We start from the raw sequence: 20,116 nt of genomic DNA on the forward strand, positions 1-20,116 counted from the left end.
GTTATCACATAGAACTCTCTTTGAGTAAGTATATATGATGTCATTGTTGCCAACGAGCCATTAATTATCCTCTATTTGATTTTTGTATACACGGCTATATAAACACACACACACACACAAACAAATGCACATACATGTACTTGTGTGTATGTGCCTGCTTTTGGATATAAATTAAGAAATATTATACACACAAGATGTCCAGAGAACTTTCCTACTTGATGTAAACTATAAATGAATATGTTTCACCATCCTCAATGAAGGAGAAATTTTTGGCCGAAGATGTTAACAAGACATACTATCTCTTGGATAATGAACAAACAATGAAATAGTACAAATTTTGTGGCAAAAGCAACTAGTGGCCCATACTGCGTACGATAAGAAGTTCCTAAATCTGAAGGACACATGAGGTTGTCATGGATTGAAATCTTGTCTTTAATTAACAATTGAATTGCTTATGCCTGCTGTCCGATTTTTATTGGTTAAAGATCAAGAATTAAAGCTCAATTCTCAGCTAGTTCAAATTCCCATTAACCGTGCTTGTCGCAATAAAGTTTATACTCTGCATCCATGGTAACTCCATAACTCATCAGTGTTACTATATTGATGATGTCGTCGAGAATTGCTACCGATAGAGAGGGAGTGACTTGCAATTTCACAATAGGAAATGTTCATGGTTCAGCCCATTTTGTGACTGTGTCGAGCCAAGTTAATTTGAGATTGGATGACTAAAATCCAAACCCACTTGGGCCCATTTTTTGTCCTCCTCGTTCTGGTTTTTGGAGCACTAAACCGTCCATCCAATAAACAAGCCCCACCTAAACCATGAAGATGGCATCATCCTTCGGCATCATAATTATTGTACAGCTTAGCATTTTTTACGCATGGGAGTACTGCACTTGGCGACCCCTCTCCATGACATTCCGCCCTCTAGAACGTTCCTCCCTCTCCTATCGTTCCAATAGCCCTCGAACCGCGAATATTTATTTCATCGTACGTGTACCATGAAAAAAATAAATTAATAAACTATACCAAGCGCCCGAGACGGGGTTATTCCTGTCATTTTAATTTAATTCATTAACCCCGTCAAGCGCCCGTTAAGATTTTATCTCGGGCGCGTGGGCCCGGAGAGCGATCTGGAGAAAACGACGCCCTCGATCATGGTAGGGCCGGGGCCTGGGAGAATCCCGACCAACCGCATGGTGCCGGCCCTTTATTTATCCGTTAACAGGTAGTGACGGCGGGCGCTGCGAATGGCGCCACGTGGTCACTAGCCAATCTGGACTCTGGAGGATCCTCCGCGATGCGGAACGGGAACGTTAGCTTCTGGCTTTTGATTTTGCCCAGCGGGGATGGCCACGTCGGACGAGTCCCGTCCCACCTCCGCACCACCGGGCGCTGTCCACCGCCATCTGATCCACGTCACCACCCCCGGCTCGGACCGAGCCTAATTTCTCCCCCCAACCAATCCCCTCCCCCAAAGCCTGGGATATCTTCCTCAAAACTCCCAAGCCATGGCGCTCCTCTCTGTTCAGTAGGATTCGGGACTCCTACCCCCCCAAGACTCGAGGCAGTTCTTGCTCTTTTCTCCCAATCGTTTTCTTCTTCTTCTTCTCCTCTCTTCTTCTTGATCTCGGGCGGAGGTCGCAGCACCTTGGATCTCCGCCGGGTTCTTGCTCTCCTCCCCTCGCAGAAGCCTGGACTTTGATCGGGCAAGAAGGTATACGAATCTTGTTTTTCCTCTCTAGATTTGTTTCAGGAACTGGAGATTTTTTCGTTCTTGAACCGATTTCGAATTCTTTGGGTCTTTTCGTGTCTTTTTTTTTTTTGGCTTAAACCCTTGTTTGTTGGGATCTCTTGTCTCCGTGATTCTTGGTTTCTGACTATTTTGTGCTTTCATTTTTCTTTTTAATCGATGGATGCATGTGGTTTGGAGGCGAACTAGGGTTGTAATCTTACATAAGTGCCCTGTTTCTTGAACAATGGGGAAGAGTGATTTCTTGGGCATCATGTGCGTCTGAAACGTTTTTTTCTTTTAACAACTTGCCTCTGTTGGTGGAATCTTTAGGTTTTGAATGTGAGTTAGAGATCTAGCTGGGTAACGGCTGCTGTGTGTCGGTTAAATCTAAGAGAGAGTGATTTCTAGGGCATTGGGTTCATCAGAGAAGGTTCTTTCTCCAATATTGTCGTGACATTAGACTCAGTTCTTTGCTTGTGTGATCTAGTTCGTAGGTCGGAGTTGTTAGTCAAGAGGTGGTGTTCTTGAAGGCAACGGAATGTGTGCGTTCTCTTCTTGGACAAGGAAGCGTTTTCCACTGCTCATTCCAGCACCGTTATTGGTCATTTTGAGTCTGGTTGATGGGAAGTGTTGATGAAGCAAGCCCTCATGGGGCTGAGAACCAAGGGCCGGCGGAACTAAACTATCACATCCGTGATGAGCACAAGGAAGTTAGGGATGGCATTGTGGGGGAGGGCCAGGGGCTTTCAGAAGAAGATGAATCAAGGATTAACGAGGTCACACAAGATTTGAATTACGACCAAGAACGTGATGTGGCTGCCCCCCTGGCACATCAGCCTGGTCCACAGAAACTGCAGCAGCAGCAGCAGCCACCAGGACCAATGATTCAATGGGAGAGGTTTCTTTCTGTTAGAACACTGAAGGTCCTGCTCGTAGAGAATGATGATTCCACCCGGCAAGTGGTCGGTGCATTGCTCCGTAACTGTAGCTACGAAGGTAAGCAGCTTAACTTTTATTTTTATTGTCCCTATATGGAAAATCTGCACAGAATTTTATATTCCTTTCAACTGATACATTTACTTGCATGCTGAACTGTTGACTTTGTTGTGAAGCATTAACTACTGTTCTGTTTTTGCTATATACATGGGACTGTAATCGAGCCGAGCTTGATCAAGATTGGTTTGAAATTAATTTTGTGCTTGAGTTCCAAGATCAAGCTTGATTTATTTACCTTTATTTCAAGCTCAATACAAGCTTAACTTCAAATCAAGCTGAACATGAGCCTGCTTGATCAGGTTGATTATCCTTAATCAAGCTGAAATCAACTTGTGTTTAGATCATGCCTGGCTTCAGCTTAAATGAAATCTTGATTCTTGATTTCAAGCTTTGGTTCAAAGTTTGGTTCGGGTCTAAATTAATATTTAATTGATCCAAAGAATAAAAGAATACATCAATTAAAACTTTAATCTAATGATGCATTATATATGAAATATACAATATAAATAATTTAAGTATATTCGAGCCTCATCAAGCTGAGTTTGATCAAGTTGTCGATTTTTTTGGCTTGGCCCGAAATTAATTTTGAGCCTGGCTTGTTAGTTCAAGCTTGGTTTGTTTAGCTTCAAACCGAGCTTGATTTGAGCTTTTCTTGCCGGAGCATAGCTCAAGCTGCTCTGCTTATTTGACACCCCTATATATACATTGGGTTCTCTGTTTTAAAAGGGCTAACTGTGTCACCAAAAAAAAAGGACTAACTGCTGTTGGATGCTTTATATAATTTGCTTTCCTAGTGTAGTTGGGCATAAGACGTCATCTTTTTAATTTCATTCTGTTTCTTGGTGTTTAATTGTTAATTTCTGTTGTTTTTGCTTACACATTTACAGATTGTAAGTAGTAAGTTTTGGTGAAGGAAGATTAACTATAGTTGCATGTGACTATTGAGATATTTGGTTGTCTTATTGCTCGCCATGGTACTATTGATGATAAAATATATTATTGTTACTTGAATACATTACTATATCTGAAAAAACAAACAGGATTTTCGATATTTGAAACATCTTATTTTTATATAGAATTCGGCTTTTGTAGATGTTGAAAATACTATATCATATACATGTGTAGTTTTTGCATCCTTTTTTTTTTATTATCCTCATTTATACTACTGTATATAGGGCGTGTCAGAGGAAAGTTCACCAATCCTGTAATTAATGGGTGATAAGGAATCAAATGATACTTGATTATATATTGCACTGCCAGTAAATATCACTCCTGTAGTTATTATTCATTAATAAAAGGCTTATGTAGTAATGCCAAACCAAGAGCTGGAAATAAATGCATGGAATGAGGTCGATATAAGATGGCTTGTTGAGTGTACTAGGGAACATTATTCTTAAGCTTCCTTGAATTCTTATATAAACTTGTTATAAGATTTGGTTCTTCTACGGAATACAAAGTCCTTATCTGAGTGCCTTCTTCCTTGTGATCTAAAGTATTCAGCCTGACATTTTCAAGGCTTTCAGTTTGTCGCCTTCCTTGGCTTTCAGTCTTATCTGAGAATTCATGAAAGTGCTGTCTTCTCTCTTATTTATTAAGAGTTATCATGTTTGTAGCAAACTTTGATTTTTCAGATGAATTTTTCTGTTTTTTTGTTGGTCCTTTTGTTGTTATAACTTCATCTCTATTTTTATCCAGCTAAGTAGTTGTCTTTTTACTAGTTGAATAGAGGCTAATATGAATTTTGTAAATTTTGTCTTCAAAGATAATTGCTGTTCCTTTTATGCAGCCTCTTTTTTATGATCAAGGGCTAGAGCTTTTCAATCGGGGCTGGAGATCGTCGATCGGGTTGTAGAGCTTGCCCGGAGTGGTTGTTGATTAGAAGTTGGAGGTTGTTGATCAGTACTGGAGCTGTCGACGAGGTCCCCTATGGCATCATCGCTAGAAGACAAGAAGGGGATTAGGAAGGTGAGGTCGAGGAATCGAGGGGGGAGAGGGCACGAGAGAGGATGACGGCTAGGGTTTCAAAGAGGAGAGAAGAGAGAGAGATATAGAGATCAAACACAAGGGGTTGGGGTTTTGTAAAAGGGCTTGGATCAGCCTGGGTGAAGCAGATTAGAACCATCCGAAACCATGCTGAACGAGGTTAGAATGATTTGAAACAGGACAATACTAATTAATTTAGTCTGGTTTAGGCTAGTTCTAATGCTGTTTCATTTTGTGTGGCCATACCATCCTGACTAGCCGGTTCAGTTCAATATGACTCGAAATGCCTGGTTCATGAAACCTTATTAGGTGGGATGCTTAGTCGAAGTGTCAAAAGCCAAAAATAGTTGCCATATTTAATCTCTTGTTTAGCCACGGTCTAAATTAATGATGTTAGTGCTGATGTATAGCTACCATTCGTAGTATATACTTCAAGACTCAAGTGCTCTTGAAAATGGTTTTCTAGGGTGCATGACTACAATAATCTCTAGGTATTCCATGAGTTTTATGAATAAATGTTTCAATGTCAAGATGGTGGTGCCTAATAATTCCATGGTGGTTTTTTCTAGCATAAGATCAGACCTTTGGCTTTGAGCTCCATAAAGTGGACATCTGCATGGATCTGTTGTTAGCGTACCCATGCACTTTTAGCTGCTTATGCTGTTTCAAGTCCTTTGCCTATATCTTGCCAAGGTAAGGAGCACGGTCCTAGATATTGGCAAATGGGAGTTCTTCCCATATCACAGAACTTTGGTGGATGTCCATCATCAAAATCCTATCACGAAATAATTTACCATTTGGCCTTGATGAACTTTACGTCAGTCTCATGCTTAGGAAAGAAATTAACATGAAACAGTATTTGGAGATACTAGATGTTTTCTACATAGGATAATTTGTTTTTAGTCCATGGGCAGAGCTTTGTTTTAGTTGCGATATCTGCTCAAGATAAGATTCGTACTCAAAATAAGGCTTTTTTGGTGATTTGGCTTGTTTGTTTTGTTGTTCTATACATACTAATTTTAATGCTTATTCTTTTAATATGTTTTTGAGTTAATTTTTTGAGTTAATTAAAACGAGTTCTTTTCTTCTTGCAATCAAATGTTATTGCTGAATTTAATGGGAATTGCTGGCCTTTTCTCATCGAGGAGAAGAATATTATGGATCCTATTGGATTCCTCCAAATTCCCTACCTCACCACAAAAAATAAAAATAAAAACTACTCAAGCTTTGAGGCCGATTATCAAGTGATGGCCTTTGTTATTGCCATATTCAATTGGCTTCATTACCTTCTCTTGGTCATGGGGGTGTCACAAGCACTGTGCTAACAATTTCTTACATTCAACCAACCAAGCATTTCATAGACAAGATTCATGCTCCCACGTGCAGTGTGTACAAGCAAACTCTTGCTGACAGATTTTTTTGCTAGTTTGAGATGGCTTTATTATTTGCACGCTATCCTTATCTATTATAGTGGAGGTTCGTATCTCAATATTATTGCTCCAGAAGTTTCAAGATTTATTTTGGGAACTCTTGTTCCTTTTCCCTTTTTAATGCAGAGACCATTGCCTGGCCAACTTCCTTGATGTAAAGGTCTTATGTCAACTCCTGTTATCATCATCACTAACCAACTCCTTTAGGTATAAACAAATGAACTGCTGAAAGGCACGATGCTGTGCTCCTGAATAGGAATCTGATATGTAGCATCTCAGATATGTAGAAGCAGTGATTTCTTCTATCAGCTCCCAGTTATTCTGCAGATGGAATCTTCATTAAGGTTTATCCCTCATATAGCAGAATCTCAAGTCATGCTACATGTGTCATCAATACACGTTCAAGTATCCTAGTATCTCACTTAAGATGTTGCACTCCCAGCATCAGAATCCATCATATATAAATTTTGTGCCCCTTTCTATCTGATTTAAACAGTAGAGGAGCCTAATAAGGATTTCTTTTAAACATTTTTCCAGTACCATGATTGTTTTTTAAGACTATTATTGTTTGTATATATGCCTGTTAGGACTACTATTGTTATTCATTTATATAGAAAGGAACCTCCCCATGGTGAGAAACAATTGCGAGATGTGACATGGCATAGTATAAGGAGATTCAATTGAATTATTATTTCTATATATTTCATATCAAGGAAAAATAATATGCATTATACCAGTAGAATGATTCAAATGTACAATATTAAAGATTCAGATGGTCCCTCAAAAACAGCCTAATATATTTTGGCTGAACTTTTTGGTATTGTTTCAAAGCTATGAAGGTACAAGATGACCCTCTTTCGTGCTAGCAAATAAAATAGTAGCATTATATAATAACAGTGTAATCAAACCAATTTAGTGCCCGATTTTGAGATCCAGTTGATGGTCACTATCGATGGCAACTTCATAAATGAATCTCCAAGTATCTAGGAAGGTTGGGAATCATACTCTTCCGCTTAAAAAGGTAAGGTCTTCGTTTTGAGTTCTAAAAAGTGTTTCCTCTTGATCTCACCCCATGTATAGTGGGCAGTGCACCCCTGTTAATTATATAACAGGTGGTATTCCCTCGGTGGGGCTCCGGCGTATTCTCAAAAAAAAAAAAAAAGTTCTAAGACATAATCATTGCATGAATGTTTCAAGAAATACATTCAAACAACTAAATAATTATCATATGTTGTATCAGTTCAATTATTACATGATCTTGAATAATATGAATTTCAAGAATTTTGGCTTGTAGAATATTTGAACTTCAATAATTACTAAAATAGAAACTATCTGATGTAGGTTTCTTGCATCATGTCTTCCATATAATTACATTCACTCCCGACTGTTCTTCATCCTTTGGCAGTAACTGCTGTTGCAAATGGCCTACAAGCGTGGAAAATCTTACAAGATCTTACAAATCATATTGACCTTGTCTTGACTGAGGTAGTCATGCCTTGTTTATCTGGCATTGGTCTTCTAAGCAAGATCATGAGCCATAGAACTTGCAAGAATATTCCTGTTATTAGTGAGTACTCGTTCTCCATCACTTGACTACATTAAATTATGTTTCTTTCAACTGAGATTATGATATCACAAACTATGCTTCTTTCACATTATTTAACTTTGGTACATTTAGCTGCTACACCTGATGAGCTTTGTGTGCAGTGATGTCATCAAATGATTCTATGGGTACAGTCTTTCAATGTTTGTCAAAAGGTGCAGTTGACTTTTTAGTGAAGCCTATTCGCAAGAATGAGCTAAAAAACCTTTGGCAACACATCTGGAGGAGATATCACAGTGTAAGTTTCTATCATGTACTGTTTAGATTCTTTTTTTATTGTCTTCTGTTCTATTGCATAGACTAAGGGGATTCATGTTTCTTAGTAGTGTCTTCAGGAAATGCCATTGGTTAAGTCATGATATGGTCATATTTTTCATCCATCAAATCTCTTTGTTATTGGTTTTCTTCTTTTTCTAATTCTCTTTTATCTTTTTGTTTTGATTATTTGTTTTTACTTTCCTCTTCTAACTGCATTACTTTATTGCTATATCTCAGTCTAGCGGTAGTGGTAGTGAAAGTGGCAACCAAACCCAAAAATCTGTTAAGTCAAAGAGTGCTGCTGACTCTGACAATTATAGTGGAAGCAATGGCGATGATGACAATGGGAGCATTGGCTTGAATGTTAGGGATGGAAGTGATAATGGCAGTGGAACTCAGGTACACTGCTTACAATTCCTTCATTTATCGGTCATGTTTCCATTTTTTCTTTAAAGTATGACTATTATTTATGAATCGTCCAATCTAATCAAGGTGAACTTTGTTGGACTTGTCCCTTATCTCTAGCTTGAGTATATCAACAAAAGATTATTTACTAACGTTATGTTTCATAGCTTTCTCTTGATTTCTAAAATTTACCTATAGTTTTAAATCTGATCTCAATATTGTCTACTGCACATCATCTCTGAAACTACTACTTTCCTGTTGTGTTGTTTTCATACGATATATGAAGTTTCTCTCAAAGTCTACATTTTCAGCGACGCTGCTCCCTTCAAATGCTCCTTTTACATTTCTCATACATCAAATGAAGTAGGGCACCTGATAGGATCCTAACTTTTAGTATTACAACTGTAATGTAAATTAAGATGAGTTATAGACTATTTGGCTCTTGAGATGTTCACAAATTAATGGAGCAAGTCCCTTGACCATTGACTTATATATGCATGCCTATACATCTATCTCTAGTGTACTAATTTGACCTACAGTTTACTTCCAAATCACTAGAACCAAGTTTATGAGAATTGAGAATGTGATGTTTATTATTATGATAATCGACCAGGCTGCTTACATGTAAATGACAGACAGCACTAAATGACGATCATTTTGACCTAATGTAATGCAGATAGTACTATATTGACCTATATACTGCCCCAGGTCAGTTCACACATAAGAAACAGATTATGGATGTATGCTCTGTGCCTCTTTAAGGAGTAACTATGAATTTACCTCCAAACTTTTTTGTCCATATAGTAATTGGTAATGTGATACTAGTTGATTTTTTTCCAGTTATGTTTGGTGTATATTTGTTGTTATATGTTGGAGAAACGACTTGCCCATATGATTTATCATGGCTGCGCAACATTTGATGGATTCATTTCCAATATCAAGACTTGCCCATTCATTTTAATCAAATGTCGGACAGACATGGTGTAACGTTAACAAAAAGATTTGCACAAATAGAAAAGATTAGAATGTCCTATTTCAGCATGTCATACATCAAAGTATCATATGATAGGGTGTCAAAATGATAAACACCTTGCATCTCTTGAGGGACATGCATATCAACCTACATCAAGCGTCGTCAATTTGTATCAGTGTATAAAGATGATATGCTATGAATAGTAGCAATACAGTATTCAGAATTGAACTTAAAGAATAGAACCAAAAGTTCATATCATGTGTTAGAAGAGATTTCATGATCACCCTTTGGATAGGGGTGACTACCTACAAAAGGGATTCTTAAGAAGAATTGAAGACTCTATAGGAGTTAAATAGGTTTCACTATTTATGCAATAGATTGTAATTTGATTTATTAAGATAATAATATATTATCTAAAAAGAAGCAATAATAATTTTGACTTGACTAGGCATTGAGATCTTCTGAAGTTGAAAGTACAGAGCCTAGTAAGAAAAAGAGAAATTTGAGTTCCACTGGAAATATAATTCTATTTTTCATTGTATATTTTTTGTTTAAAGCTAAGTAGTGACTTTCATATAGTGCCGGGTTAAGTAGTTAAGAAAATTGTTAATTGCCAAGAGTTTATGTATTGTGTCTTAAGAGTGCTCTCCACCAAATGAATATCAGTGTGTTTGGTTCCACTTAAAAGTACTCAGATCCACATGTAGGCACCTTGGCTTGTGACATCCCATAGAAAGACCAAATGTCCATTATGATGACGCCCCAGGATCCAGCACTTCAGGATAAAGGGCCCAATCTCACTACATTCCACATTGCATTCATGCTACATTTGATTCTATAGGGGAAGCTAGAAGAAGCCCCACTCAAGGATATCTGAAAGTAAAATTCACGCTATTAGAAGTCAACCAGTGATGCAAGTTGCACCATCAAATGCTTCAAGCTTTTATAAACAGGGAACCTACTGATGGCGCATCTCCACTGTCCGATCTCTTTCAGACGACATAATAACTGCTATCAAATACCTTCTAACAACATAATAATTGTAGTTGGATACCTTCTAACAACATGATCCTTATCATCGTGAGGGCTGGAACTAGACCAGGTTGGGTTTCTTTAAGCCTGAGCTTGGTATGAAAATTTGTGGGCTCCGGGCTGGGCCCAAGCCTAAAAACTTGCATTTCAGTGGCGATCAACCGCTTCTCGTGATTGGAAGAGGGAATCAAGCCAATCAGAGGGGTTTTTGGGATAAGGCTCGAGCCCCAACCCAAGCTTAGCATGAAGACCCACATGGCTTGACTTGAATAAGCTCGATCACCTCAAAGGATCACAATGAGGGTAGCAAAGGCGCAGCAACGAAGGTGGGGCAGTCATGGTGAGTGCCAAGGTCAAGGGAAGGGAATCAACGAGGGCCTTGGTGGGCAACCATTAAGGGCTTGAATGGCAAAGGCGATCGAGGGTAGTGCATAGGGAGAGGGGGCCGGGGGGCGAAGGGAGATGGGCCATCGGCGTGGAGGGTCTAGGCTGAGGGAGATGTAGCTAGCAGAATGGACAACCTGGCAGTGGTCGGGGGCGCTGAGGAGGGAGAGGCGGCTAGCAGAGCAGCGAATCTTCAAGGATATACGATCTTGGAGGAGGCAAGTGGCGAGCAGAAAAGGAGGACGAGGAACTTATCAGTAAGGAGTGGATGTGGTGGAGCGAGATGTTGAAGATGTCGAAGAAATGAAAAGAGAGAGAAGAGAGGCTCTGACTACCCCATCCACCTTCATTGTACTAGAGGCCAAGAGGAGAGGTTTCAGGAAAATTAGGGCATGCATCATGGATTAGAAGGATAAGGTAGGTGAGAGGTTAGTGGTTCAAGAAATTGGTCTCAAACCTAGGTCTGACTCATGGATTAAGATAAGTGGGTTTAGGCATAGCCATGTCGAGCTTATTAATTCGGGCTAGGCTTCGAGCCCAAGCCAAGTTAACCCTAGACATGAACCTGGCCAAAAATTGAGTTAGGCTTTGGATCTGTGACCAAGTCTGACCTAGAATGTTCTCAAGCAAGCTTAGAGCTCAACCCAAAGTCAGCCCAACCCAATGGGCCATGGGCCGACCTAGCCCCTCTCTAGCCCTAATCACCAAAAAGTGCTCTAGCTTAACTCTAACCTGAATTTCTTTATATTATTTTTTTTGAATTTTTCATGATTTTTGATTATTTTTGTTAGTTTCACATTGGATACTAATGTCTGTCTGATGATTTGAATCACCTGGATCGGGGCATACTAACCCAAAATGGTGCGGAACCGAGTTGGTTCAATATTTAGGTTCAGGAAACAATACAAACTGGCCCGGACCACTCCGAACCAAGCAAAACCGTCAAGTTCCACTCAATTTCAAGCAGTTCAACTTGGTTTGAGGGCACAATTGGCTCAAGTATCTTCTAATTCTCCACCTTAATTCTCACTTCATCTTGCTAGCTTCATGTGAGCTTCTTGCTTGCGGTCCTTCACGAGGTCAAAACTCTTGTCACTAAGGTATTTGGCTTTTCTCTATCGCCGACAACATTGTTGATGCCGAGTCGATGATAGGTACCCCTCTCCCACTCTTGTCGCTCTCCCTTCCTCTCTCACCCTCTCCTCGCTCTCTCTCCTTCCTTCTCTTTCTCTACCTCTGTTTGTCTCCCGCCCTTCTTCCTCTCTCCATGGTTCTAGTATGCCTTGAGTTAGTACAATACATATCTATACTGTACCAAACTAGTAGCTGGCCTGTACAACCCCTAGTATCGGTCTAGAGAGCCTTGTTGGATACACAAAGGCTAGGCCTTCCCCGAAGGCACTATATAGACCCCCAAGCTCTTACCGCTGATATTAATACTGGAATCTCCACAAAAACTCTTGCTAAGGAGATTGTAAGAGCATGCTCTAAGAGACTAAGGCTTCTCTACATTGAGGGAAGTCATAATTAAGTTTTTTCAACAATCTTGAAGGGTGTGGAGGACTCAATGGGTGCTCAAAAAAGGGTCTTAGCCTGGGTTTTTGCCTGTCTTAGGGAATTCTTAGGCCCTTTTTCTTTCTACTTTCTTTTTTAGTTCAATCTAGTATAACTTAGATTGATTTTATTGCATTATTCATATGGTTTAGGCACAATATGCATTAGCTTTTTTTGTTCCTGCTCTTTTTGGGCTTTTAAGGGAAGGCGGGGTTTTGCAATACCCCCCCTTCCCCACAAAATTCCCAAGTTAGCATCATAGCAATTATTTTTTCAGTTTCTAGATTTGAAAATCCGCACCCAAATCTGTCTAATTTGTCGTTCAATTATTCTCCTATCCATGTTCAAGACTCTAGGCTATGTATACCCCTCTCTAGAGGGATAGAAACTATAACAACACATCTCTTGCAAGGCAATCAGGGTGTTTCGGCGGCCGGAAAAAGTGTCAAGTGGTGATCATGCATCTTCATGCAGCAGTTGGATCCTGCAAGATCAACATATCAAATGGCGTAGCAATCCTCCACCATTGACTAGGAAGCGGCATAACCAATCCTATAAAACAGGTGACTGAAATAGGACCTCTTTGTCCCATCATGCCTAGAAGAATTTTATGATGCTTTCTTTTAGTTTTCATCATTTTAGCCTAAATTTTGGGTGCATACATCCTTAAATAGGCCTTCAAGTTTTCTACACTTGATTGCTTGGAGTGGACTGTGACTTTGAACTAACAGTTTTGGATTTTTATTACGGTACTGGCATGATTTTTAGAAGAGGTACTGACAGTATTGTCCTGACCAGCAGATTTGGTGTTGATGGTATTGGTGTGACTGTTAGATCTGTACTAACAGTTGGGCATCCAAAGCTCCGATTCTATCATTGGAAGTCACCTGATTTCGAGCTTTTCTATGTTTTGTTACATCAATGTGTGACTGACAGTAGGACCATAGTAGATAGGATATACCATCAATTCTTGCAAAAAGTTTCATTTATTTTTTTGCAAACTAATTTGACACTGCAATCAGTAAGGAGCCAGGAAGAAAGAGGCTAAAGTGATCCCCCAGGATTTTGCAAGCAAAGTTGGCTCGCTCAATTCTTCTCACTTATTGCTATGCCTATTAGACATCCATGTAAGCACTTCGGCTTTTGACACCCAACAAGAAGGCAAGTGTCAGTAGCAACAATATTGCAAGCATTACCACCCCAAAATAGGGCCTTAAAAATGTTGCATCCTTGCATCACATCCATTGCTTCATATGCTTTTTAGGACTCAGGCCAGAGCCCACTCAAATTGATAGCAGGATCCGAGCCATCAAATATCATTCTTATGGTAATTATGTTGCCATCACATCATTAAAACTTCTTGTGAGGATCCGTGCGGGCGAGAGTTTAGTCCCACATCAGTTATTCGCTGGGTAGATCTTGGGTATTTATATAAGATCAAAGAACCCAAATAATACTTTCTGGCTAGCCATTTTGGGTGAGGTCCTGGGTTGCTACAAATGGTATCAGAGCGAACCCGGCCTATAACCTATGTAGACTAGGGGACACTGCAGTACGGATCCATTGGGACTGACCATGGGCCAATTGTGGTGTTTGCGATTAGATTTGAATAGATTTGAACTCTTAGCCTGACGAGGACGTCAGGGCTTGAACGGGGGGAGTATGTGAGGGATCCGTGCGGGCGTGTGTTTAGTCCTACATCGGTTATTCGCTGGGTAGATCTTGGGTACTTATACAGGATCAAAGAACCCAAATAATACCTTCCGGCTAGCCATTTTGGGTGAGGTCTTGGGTTGTTACACTTCTAGAACCTGGATCGTTCTTATAGTTGGCCTCTTAACCGCATCTCTTTGAATAGCACCGTTAGAATAGCTCTCGCAGTTCCATCTTTGTTGTCAAAAGAAATTCAAGCTCTACTCAAGCTCGAAGTCCTAAAAGTTTATCCTTTTACAACTTTCACACAAATTAAGTTGATTTTTCCATGATTTTAGTCCTCATATTGGATATGCACAAACTTGGCTCCTCTGGGAGGCACTGTAAATACCCCCAACCCCCTACAACCAGAACCATCAAGTATTCTCAGCAAGAAGCTCATAGTTATCTATCACAGAGTACACAAGAAGTTCATAGTTATCTAGCAGAGAGTAACACTTGCAAAGAGACTAGGTCTTGCCTGACCAAGATGGCCATAGTTAAAACTTTTTCAATGATTTTGTAGGGTGTGAAGTGCTTGACGATGCTTACAAAGGCTTGGCCAAGGGGATCAGCATATTAGGGAAGTTCTCTTTTCTTTTTTTATGCTAGCTAGTTTCTTTTTCCTATTCCTTCTACATTAGTTTCATATATCTTAGGCATAGCATAGGTTCCTAGTCTTTTCCCTTGGAGGAGTTTTAGGGGAAGGAGAGGTGATCCCACGCCCTCTTCCTTCCCCAACAAACTCCCGGATAAGTAGACTAACATTTTCTCCTTTTTAGTTCTTGGTTTCAGATTTAGTTATCATACCTGAACAGTTCTATTTATCCTAGGAACTCAAACCCCTAGGGAGGATATACCTTAGACTATGAAGGTTAGTCCACAAGCAAGCAATCTCTTCGAGCACAAGTATTGTGTCCCTGCAGCTAAAGAACATTGGGTGGCAATCACAAGGTCTTCAAGCAGCAGCAGGATTGTGCGATGGAGATTGAGATACTACATCGAGGGGCAACAACACTCCTCTTATGACTAGAGAGCGGTGCAACCCTGATCCTACAAAACAAGCTTTTCACGGTCTCAAGGAAAGCCTTCATGCGATAAAACTTGGTCTATGTAGCACATGAATTGGACTCATTGATTGAAAGGTGTTAGGCCTAAAGTTGAAGAGATACGATTATGGAATTTTCCAAAGTGAACTGAAAAAATTAGGCATATCAATTGAACTTCACGAGCCATTAGTTCATACATTTGTTCTCATGTTACTTTTGTTAATAACAACCAGAACTGGAAATGCAGAAATTCAGTCATCATAAAACCAATAAGCCATGTCTGGACTGAAGGACTCATTCAATTGTGTCAGAATCAGTTCTTGCTGTCAGAAAAAGTATGATGAGGGCACCTTAAAGGGTGAAAAATGACTAAAATATGAAAATAGAATGAATAAGTTATATGCATGATCATGATGGAAGTATAAAGAAATTAGTAAAAAGATTGAATGAGAGGAAGGCTCAAAGTAAAGAAGTGCGGAGAAAGAAAGGGGAATTACTGGGAGAACAAGTTAAACTGGCCTGGTCACTTGGTCAGGGGGTGGTCAGGAAGGAGGAGCAATATGGTGGTAATATGCCAGACCTTATGACAACTTTGTGCTTCGACTTAGGCCAGACCTTTTTTGGGCGTTTGGGGTGGGGGTGGTCAGGAAGGGGGGGCAATATGGTGGTAATATGCCACCACTAGGGTTTCAACTTTGAACCTCTCTAAAGAGCAAGCCCTTAAGAGAGGGATGTTAACCATTGGAAAACACTGGAGCCCCAGTCCTGTTGGCTAGGGCTAGGAATTGTAGACTATTACATGTTCAATTATAAGTCAAGGGCCAGGACAAATGCACACTACAACAACAATTTGAAAATTTTAATTTGAAAATTTTATCTTTGATGTCATGTATGTTTTCTAACACACAATTAAAAGAAGGTCCGTTATACCGATTGTACCGACGTACCGGTGGGCACCGGTACCGGTTGGAACTGGTACCGAACCGGTCAATAGAGCAGCGAAGTCCGCGGATGCGAAAAAATCAAGGCGCGGATGCGTTAAATGCCATTCTGTGGCATTAAATGGCCCACACGGGCTGCCCCGTGTGGGCGCGCTGCCTCATGTGCGGGCGCTCTTCCCCGCGCGCGGAACCCGGCGCGGGCGCGGTTCCCAGCTCGGGGAACCGCTCTCGGGGAACCGAGCGTTCCCAGCTTGCGCACGCGTGGGCGCGGCGACTGGTGCGAACCGGACCAGTTCACACTGGTACAAAAGTGGAACTGCTCAGTTTCGGCTCCGAAGGGGTCGGAACTGTTTTTTAAGGCTGTACCGGACTGGTCAGGGGCGGTACCGGTTCGGTAGGGGCTGAACCGGCCGGTATGGGCTGGTTCAGCAGACAATGATCAAGACCCTTCTAGGGCCTCCCAAGTTTTTGCCTGAGCTCATACCAACTTAGGATAAATTAGTTTGATGAAAAGGTCTGTTTGGCTGCTTTTCAGATTTGGAGAGATTAACAAGTTATGAGACCTTAAAATGAGTGTCTCCCTTGCAAAACATATTTTGGACAGTATCAGATTTTATGATTATCAGTTGTGAACAAATTCATGGACAAAACCATGTAGCCCCTCAAAGTTCCCTTTCAAAACTAACTGGCTCACAAGCAGAACACCCACTCTCTTCTTTTTCACATATAATATTTCAGAGATAGTCACTTTTCACCGCAACCTCATTTTCATGTGGGTACTTAGAATACAAGCAACTAACATACACTCTATAACCATAAGAGAATAGCTGATAACAACAGAAAAAATGGAAAAAATGGCTGTCGGCAAGTCAGGTTGTTTGGGAATGCAGCCTCAATCAGGCAGTAAATTCTGTAGAAGGAACTTGGGTGAGAGATTGATGGTGAATAAGTAGCTAAGTAGACTGAAATGAAGATTATATGGTCATTATTAGTTAAGGTAATTATGTGATCATTATACTGTCAAATAATACTTTGGTCTAAATTATGTGATATTAATTCCAACCATACACATGGACATTTTTTTTAAGGTAGTTCAAGTATAAACAAGATAAATTATAATATTTATAGAAACCTCACGAGGATATCCATGCCAATGAAAATGAGACATTTGACAATATGCATCTAAAATCTAATTCATAACCGTATTGATGATTCAAATTGATCGAGGAAAAGATACATTTTGGCACCTGTTTTTTGTTATAAGTTTCCTAAAAATGCTCATACATGCCTAAAAAATATTTTGATTACTTGCAGAGTTCCTGGACAAAACGTGCGGTGGAGGTGGACAGCCCCCAACGTATGTCTCCATCAGATCAGTTAGCCAGTCTACCTGATAGTACCTGTGCACAGGTCATTCACCCAAAGCCTGAAGTATTCTATCATGATTGGGCGCCCATGAATGCCAATGGAGAGTACGAAGGACAAAAGGAACCTACTGGTACGACAACTATATCTTAATATTCATCTTAACTAAGTATTCAAGATGCTAGCATTTTGGTTAATTTACGATCTGTATTACAGATGATTTCATGGGCAAAGACTTGGAGATAGGAGTACCTGGGAATCCAGATACACAACATGAATCATATCCAACTGAGCAGGTTTCCACCAAGTTAACAGGCTCAAGTATGGACAAATTGCCTGAAAGCGGCCCGAAAAATGAGGGTGCGTTGGGACTTGATAGCAATAATGTGTCTGATGAACCAAGCACCCAAGTTGTTGATCTGATTGGTGCCATCGCAAATGGCAACAATGCACAACTGGTAACCGGATTTACGGAGGCACCTAATGGTTTCTCCAAGATCATGGAAGGCAAAGATATAACTGCTGATGGGTCTATGGTGTTACCATCTCTTGAGTTGAGTTTGAAGAGGCCGAGATCAACAGGAGAGGATGGAACTGCCACTCATGATGACCGCAATGTTCTAAGACGTTCAAATCTGTCAGCATTCTCGAGGTGTGAAAAAAAATATATATGAGAACATTAATTTTTCTACTACTATTTCAGAAAGAATAGCATTCTGACAATTTTTGTTTTTGTCCAAAGGTACCATACTTCTGCTGCTTCAAATCAAGCTCTTACTGGATATGTAGGAAGCTGTTCTCTGCTTGATAACTGCTCAGAGGCAGTGAAGACGGAATCTACATACAACATGATATCACATTCAAATGCTGCTCCTCTGAAGCAGGGTTCTAATGTCAGTAGTAACAACAATGACATGGGCTCCACCACGAAGAATGTCTTTTCTAAACCAGTCAAGGAAAAAACAGAAACCACATCAGCAGTCAAGTGTATCCAACCTGCCACTGCTTTCCGTCCTGTGCAATATCAATCCTCTGGCACTCAGCAAGTTATGCAAGAGAAAGTTGATAATGTGACAGCAGCTGGATCAATTGGACAGCTAAGAGAGATCCAGTGTCAAGTTCAAGTGCAGCATCACCATCAGCACTATCATCATCATCACGTTACTCGCAGCATACAGGAGCAGCAGCAACTGCAGACACCACCAGATCATGACTTGTCCCTCAAGAACATGGCAGCAGCTGCCCGACAATGTGGGTCATCTAATATGTTTGCTGGGCCAGTGGAAGGTAATGCTGCTAATTATAGCTTAAATGGGAGCAATTCAGGCAGCAATCATGGGAGCAATGGGCAGAATGGAAGTAGTACAGCTGTCAATGCTGTAGGAATGAATATGGAGGTTGCTAATGGTTTTGCAGACAAGAGCAGGGCTGGAGGTGGCAATTGGAGTGGAAGCAGGAGCGGTAGTGGAGTAGATCAGAGCCGTTTTGTGCAGAGAGAGGCTGCCTTGAAGAAATTTAGGCAGAAAAGGAAAGCAAGGAACTTTGGAAAGAAGGTAGACAGCTTTTTGTCGCATGTCTATATTCATTGTTTCATTTCAAGAAGCATGAACATTGCATTGTCATGAAAATAATGTGGTGAAGCATACACGTCCAATATTGCTAACTTAATTTTCCCAAGATAGACCATGGTGTTGGTCATTAACAGTAAACTAATACCATGGCCTTCCAGGCCATTTACATACAGAAGATATCAAGATCTCCCAAAATTTTACAGAACAGCAGTATAAACATTGTCTTCTAGCAGTCCCGGTTTGTACACGGTGCATCTGCCACTACATGACCAACTATTTTTAGTTCTGTAAAATTTAGGGAGACAACCTTCTGCTCGTGAAGATTATGTTTGATGTTCTAGTGTTCAATCATATTGTCTTCATTGTTCGCTTTTGTTTTCCTTTTGTTGGAAGATTTGGATGGAATTGGGCTATTTGTTTGTTTTGGTTTTTCAGGTCCGTTACCAAAGCAGGAAGAGACTTGCAGAGCAGCGGCCCCGTGTGCGTGGACAGTTTGTGCGACAGTCTGTGCAAGAACAAAGAGGCCAGGAAGCAGAGAGATGACATAGCAAGGTGGCAAGTGAAATTTCTTGGTTGAGAGCAGCTCATTGATGGGTAGCACATGGGATCCAGGTTTGTGAGAATATACTAAATAAAAGGGCTAGATGTGTGTGGTATGACTTTGATCACTGCCGTTTGGACGTTGGTCACCCTTGAAAGAAGAGTATCTATCAGCCCGTATCAATAAGGCCACATTGGCAGTACTGTGTTTATGGTCTGTGCTGTTAAAAGACTCTGCATGTTATTGTTATCCTGATTCAGTCCTGGTCTGTGCTGTTGAAGTCTCTGCATGTTATTGTTATCCTGTTTCATCCCACCATGCAGGCCATAACGATGATTTAATGATTCTGTTCATGTCAGACCCCAAGCCTATTTAGGGGCCTCTGCTCTGCTTCTCTACCATAAGAGAGAGAGAGAGAGAGAGAGAGGGAGGGAAAAAAAAACTCCTAGCCTATAGAGCACACAACTTGTTGAAGTTTAGCATGAGCTCGATAAATGATTGTCAACAATGCTGAGTTAAGTCTGTAATACAAAAATTTGAGAGTTTGTTATCAGTTCACCCTTGTGTGTCAAGAACATATGCAATTTTTGGTAGGCAAGACATC

At 40.5% G+C, this 20,116-nt stretch overlaps 1 protein-coding gene across 12 annotated transcripts; it reads left to right on the forward strand.

Annotated features, from left to right (window-relative positions):
- Nucleotides 1-1,299: 1,299 nt before the first annotated feature.
- Nucleotides 1,300-19,775, forward strand: LOC103706639 (two-component response regulator-like PRR37). Of its 12 annotated transcripts, none has more exons than XM_088713567.2 (10): nucleotides 1,507-1,717; nucleotides 2,066-2,731; nucleotides 4,518-4,873; nucleotides 7,550-7,711; nucleotides 7,852-7,985; nucleotides 8,243-8,404; nucleotides 17,350-17,533; nucleotides 17,617-18,052; nucleotides 18,143-18,953; nucleotides 19,407-19,775. In XM_088713567.2, the coding sequence occupies exons 4-10, from the start codon at nucleotides 7,636-7,638 to the stop codon at nucleotides 19,512-19,514; spliced, it is 1,911 nt and encodes a 636-aa protein (XP_088569693.2). In that variant the 5' UTR covers nucleotides 1,507-1,717; nucleotides 2,066-2,731; nucleotides 4,518-4,873; nucleotides 7,550-7,635; the 3' UTR covers nucleotides 19,515-19,775. The 12 variants fall into 12 exon arrangements, with proteins under 12 accessions (XP_008789022.4, XP_038988978.3, XP_038988977.3 ...); XM_088713565.2 differs by having other exon boundaries at nucleotides 1,527-1,717; nucleotides 2,223-2,731; XM_008790800.6 differs by lacking the exon at nucleotides 4,518-4,873 and having other exon boundaries at nucleotides 1,300-1,717; nucleotides 2,223-2,731.
- Nucleotides 19,776-20,116: the final 341 nt, after the last annotated feature.

The sequence above is a fragment of the Phoenix dactylifera genome, chromosome 17 (genome assembly GCF_051530095.1).
Source record: "Phoenix dactylifera cultivar Ajwa chromosome 17, Ajwa_hap1_PhDact_Kaust_v1.1, whole genome shotgun sequence".
NCBI classification, from domain to species: Eukaryota; Viridiplantae; Streptophyta; class Magnoliopsida; order Arecales; family Arecaceae; genus Phoenix; species Phoenix dactylifera.